Source organism: Otolemur garnettii, unplaced genomic scaffold (genome assembly GCF_000181295.1).
Source record: "Otolemur garnettii isolate 467f Iridium unplaced genomic scaffold, OtoGar3 scaffold00179, whole genome shotgun sequence".
In the NCBI taxonomy this organism is placed as follows: Eukaryota; Metazoa; Chordata; class Mammalia; order Primates; family Galagidae; genus Otolemur; species Otolemur garnettii.
Genome location: NW_003852574.1, coordinates 787,970 through 792,594, shown reverse-complemented (window position 1 = coordinate 792,594; position 4,625 = coordinate 787,970). Strand labels below are relative to the sequence as shown.

The 4,625-nt window shown below is 51.3% G+C and overlaps 1 protein-coding gene across 1 annotated transcript in view; it reads left to right on the top strand.

The window, feature by feature from the left end:
* Positions 1 to 466: 466 nt before the first annotated feature.
* PFKFB4 (6-phosphofructo-2-kinase/fructose-2,6-biphosphatase 4) overlaps positions 467 to 4,625 on the top strand; it is a 56,216-nt gene continuing 52,057 nt past the window's right edge. Inside the window, exon 1 of the mRNA XM_023519515.1 lies at positions 467 to 564. Coding sequence (XP_023375283.1) covers positions 468 to 564 — 97 coding nt within the window. The 5' untranslated portion in view covers position 467. The remainder of the gene's footprint in view (positions 565 to 4,625) is intronic.

Genomic DNA, 4,625 nt, shown 5'->3' with positions numbered 1-4,625 from the left:
CTCAGGACCAGGCCAGTAGGTGAGGCCTATGCAAATCAGCGACACACACACACACACACAATTGCAAATCAGCGACACACACACACACACACACACACACACATATATATTCCGGAGCCGGGCATGCGCTTTTCGATGCCAGTAGGCCTATGCAAATCATACGCGGGCGCGCGCGCACACACAAGATATCCGGGAGCCGGACATGCGCTTTTCGATGCTGGCGAGGGGAACGCCTCTCCTAGCTCCAAAACAAGCTCGTAGGAGAGTTGGGCATGCGTGCTCAGAGGCCAGGGGCCTCTTCACTTGGGGTGGAGCCTACCCGTTCTGGGGCGGGACCTGCGGGAAGATGGACAAGGTTTGTCGCTGCATGAGCAGGGGCGGGGCCCGAGAGGCGGGGCCTCGGGTGGCCCGAGGTGGCCCGGCTGCTGGGTTGGAAGCCGCGCAGACGGAGTCATCCTTGCCCCGGGATGGCATCCCCCCGGGAACTGACCCAGAACCCCCTGAAGAAGATCTGGATGCCATACAGCAATGGGCGGCCCGCTCTTCATGCTTGCCCGCGCGGTGGTGAGGCGGGGTCTGCTGGGAGACTGGAAGGAGGTGTAGCGGGATGGGTGGGTAGGGCGTCCTGGGTGGAGGTCTCTGGTGGAGAGGGGGCCAGGGACTAGTGAGGCTGCTGTGACTGGTGTGCGAGGGGCGATGGCAGGTGGGGGCTGGGGAGAGGTGAAGCAGCGGTGACAGTGGTGGCCCGGAGACAGGTGTGGCAGAGCAGGGGGCGGGGACAGGTGTATGAGGGGTGTCTTGGCTTGGCTTGGAGGAGGCTAGATCTGGTCACCAACACGTCCTATAAGGCACCGGCCCCCTCTCTCCCCATTCCATCCTCACTGCCCCCAGCCAGGCGAGGACCCTGTGGGCTCATCAGGCCCTTCTCCCTTTCCTAGCCAGAGAGTGTGGGCCAGGTGGCTGGACTGGAACTGAGCTGTGTGGCCTTTGGTGGATCGCTTGGCCTCTCTGAGCCCAGAACTTTCAAAGATGTAAGCATGGGCTAGTTCTTCAGTGGGAACAGGAGTGCCCCTTGGCTTTAAAATTGAATTCTGGTAGGTATTTAGGGAAGTGCACGTATGCTCAGGATAGAGACAGTGAGAACACTGTGCTGTGTGGTTCTGTGTTTGTGTCCATGGGCGTGTAAGCATCCAGGTGGTGTCATGGGTGAATTCTAAATCTGGTGTGGGGGTGTGTGTGAAACATCTAGGTGAAGTGGATACATGAAATTTATGAAATTGTCAAGGGGCTCACTCATCCTGGTGTCCTGGGTATTTAATCTGACTCTTTGACTTTCTGCTTGTCATTAATGGATCTACAACTTTTTAATTACCAGGAAAAAACAAAAAAGGTTTTGGGAGTAACTGAAATGTTGTAATGAATTTGCAACTTGGCAAGGACCTCAGAGAACATTTAGTTCAACTCATGGCGAAATGGGTATCTGGAGATTGTGTGATGTGCTAGGGTCTCCCTGTACTCCTCACCTCTGCTTATGTATGATAAGGGAGGGGAGAGTGCTCTGTGCTTGTCATGCTTCAATGACAGCCTAGGACCATGGCTTTGACCAAGATATGAGTCAAATATCTTGGGAAGAGTTTGTGTTCATCTCTGACCAAATTGTGGGTCCTGGTGGGAGTGGCTGTGTTTTTGACCAAACTGAGTTCTGATGGGTTGTGGCTTTGACTATGATATAGGTCCAGATAGTGCAATGGCTGTCTACAAGCTGTACTCTGAATCTACTCTTGAGTGCTGAGAGGCTATGGCCACAGCTGGGACAACCCTCCTTTGAGATTCTTATAGGTGTGGAGGCGGAGGCCACTCCATATGATTTAGCCACTAGCTCTTAGGGCTGCGCGGTCCTAACTAGGTGGGTAGGTGGCTGCTGTTACTACCTAGAAGGGAAGGAGTGAGGACCTGGATTTTGGGGGTGGAACTCAAGCCCCATTCTGACTTAGGTATATGACCCTGGGCAAGGAACTGACCCTAGTGTTGGGTTCCTCACAGGTGGGATGAGACAGTTACCATCCTTGCTCCATGAAGCATCTATAAGCCTTTAATGACAGTATACCCCTGCTATAAGGTAATCTCATCATGACTATTATATCTTTGCTTCTCACTACCTCTGAAGCATCAACTCCAAGCAAACCCCCAGCATGGTGGGAGGGAGCTAAAGCAAAATGAGGACAGGGCCTGCTCTGATCTTCCAGTCCCTGAGGCTGGGCCTGTGTTTCTTTAAACTCTTAAGTGTGAGATTAAAACCTGGCCCTACAGCTCGGTGCCTGTGGCTCAAGCGGGTAAGGCACCAGCCACATACACCTGAGCTGGCGGGTTCGAATCCAGCCTGGGCCTGCCAAACAACAATGACGGCTGCAACAAAAAAAATAGCCAGGTGTTGTGGCGAGCGCCTGTAGTCCCAGCTACTTGGGAGGTAGAGGCAGGAGACTTGCTTGAGCCCAGGAGTTGGAGGTTGCTGTGAGCTGTGATGCCATGGCACTCTACCCAGGGGACAGCTTGAGGCTCTGTCTCAAAAAAAAAAAAACAAAACCTGGCTTTAGGTAGGGTGCCTGTCACATATACCAAGGCTGACAGGTTTTAACCCGGCCTGGGCCAGCTAAACAACAATGACAACTGCAACCAAAAAATAGCTGGGTGTTGTGGCTGGTGCCTGTAGTCCCAGCTACTTGGGAGGCTGAGGCAAGAGAATCACTTAAGCCCAAGAGTTTGAGGTTGCTGTCAGCTGTGATGTCAAGGCACTGTACCGAGGGCAACATAGTAAGACTGTCTCGAAACAATAAAAATAAAAATGCTTGCAGCCAGGAGTTGGAGACTAGCTTGGGCAACACAGTAAGATCCTATCACTATAAAAAAATAAGAGAAGTTACCCAGGAGTGGTGGCAAGTGCATATCTATTCAGCAGGCTGAGAAAGGAAGATCACTTGAACCTGGGAGTTTAATAAAATGTGGCTCTGGCTTGAGCAGAGGGCTTCATGTTATTAGTGTTTCAGGATGTTTTCAGGGTGCTGGGGCAGGCTGGGCTGTGAGTACATACCACTCCAGAGGCCAAAGGTAAGACCTACAAGTTTTCAGTGGGTGGTCCCAGATTTCACAGCTGAGAGTGGGTAAGCAGTGAATGAATGGACACAATGTTGTCAATAAGGTAAGGGCTTGACCAGGTTCAGTGGCTCATGCCTGTAATCCTAACACACTGGGAGGTCTAGGCAAGTAGATTACCTTGAGCTCAGGAGTTCGAGACCAGCCTGAGCTGGAGTGACTGTCTCTAAAAATAGCCAGGCGTTGTAGCTGGTGCCTGTAGTCCCAGCTAATTGGAAGGTTGGGGGAGAAGGATCATTTGAGTCCTGGAGTTTGAGGTTGCTGTGAGCTATGATGTCACGGCACTCAACTCACAGTGACTAAGTGACACTCTGTCTGGGGGGGTGGGGGGAGAAGGCCCTTGCCTTTTACATCCAGTTTCTTGTCTCACAACAATCCGATTATTGAGACAAGGTGTATTGCCAAGGAAGAAAGGCATTTTTGGTATCTCTTTGGATATCCTTGGCATTTAGAGAAGGGACTACCTGCTTTGGGGCAGGTTGTGAGGGAAGGTGAATTTTGGTGTCAGGAAGTCTGCCCTGGGGACTTCAGGATCTCAACTCCTTTGTCTTGTAGAAAATCCATTATTTCAGGTTGGGTGTGGTGGCTCCTGCCTATAATCTCTGAACTTTGGGAGGTCCAGGCTGGAGACCAGGAGTTCAAGTTCCTCATTTCTGGGAAATAACTCAAAGGGTCAAGTAGTTAGAGGATTATAAAAACAACCTACGGATTCCTGGAGCTGGTTACAATGGAATGCACCGCCAGGTCCCAGTGCCTGTGTTCCTGCAACCTTGTACCCTTTGCACAGTAAACTTGTGAGTAGGTTGGACAGTACAGACCCTGGGGGGAGGGTGGGAGTTGTTTTGATCACAGGGCTTTGTAGGGAGGAAGAAACAGAACCCACTGCTGGTCTATGCTGTGTACTGGGTTTTCTCTGTGGTCTAGTTCCTGCTCCTCAGGGCACTGGGGAGGGATGATTGAGGGATATCTTGTGTCTCCTTCACCCCTACTCTACATTAGCAGTTCTTCCCCCACTTGACTGTAAGGCAGTGGTTCCCAACTTTCCTAATGCATGGGCCCTTTAATATAGTTCCTGTGGATCTCGACCCACAGATTGAGAACTGCTGCCCTAGAGCCTGGAAGCTCTTACCTGTTATATCATTGGCCCCTTGGCTCAGAACTGGAGGAGCTCTTGGGGCGGGTGGGACAGGGATGAGAAGGGGCTCAGAGAGCATGGCATAAAGAACAATGTTTGTCTGATGGCTTTTCTCAGCTAAAAGCTGACAAAGTGGCACCATTCTTCCTGGGTGAGGAGATGACTGATACCTGCATAGGGCAATAGGAGACACAACTTTCTGTTCCTTCTGTACAGGGCTACTATACCATGCAGCTTTATTTTATTTTATTTTGAGACAGAGTCTCACTATGTCACCCTCAGTAGAGCGCTGTGGCATCATAGCTCACAGCAACCTCAAACTCTTGGGCTTAAGCGATTC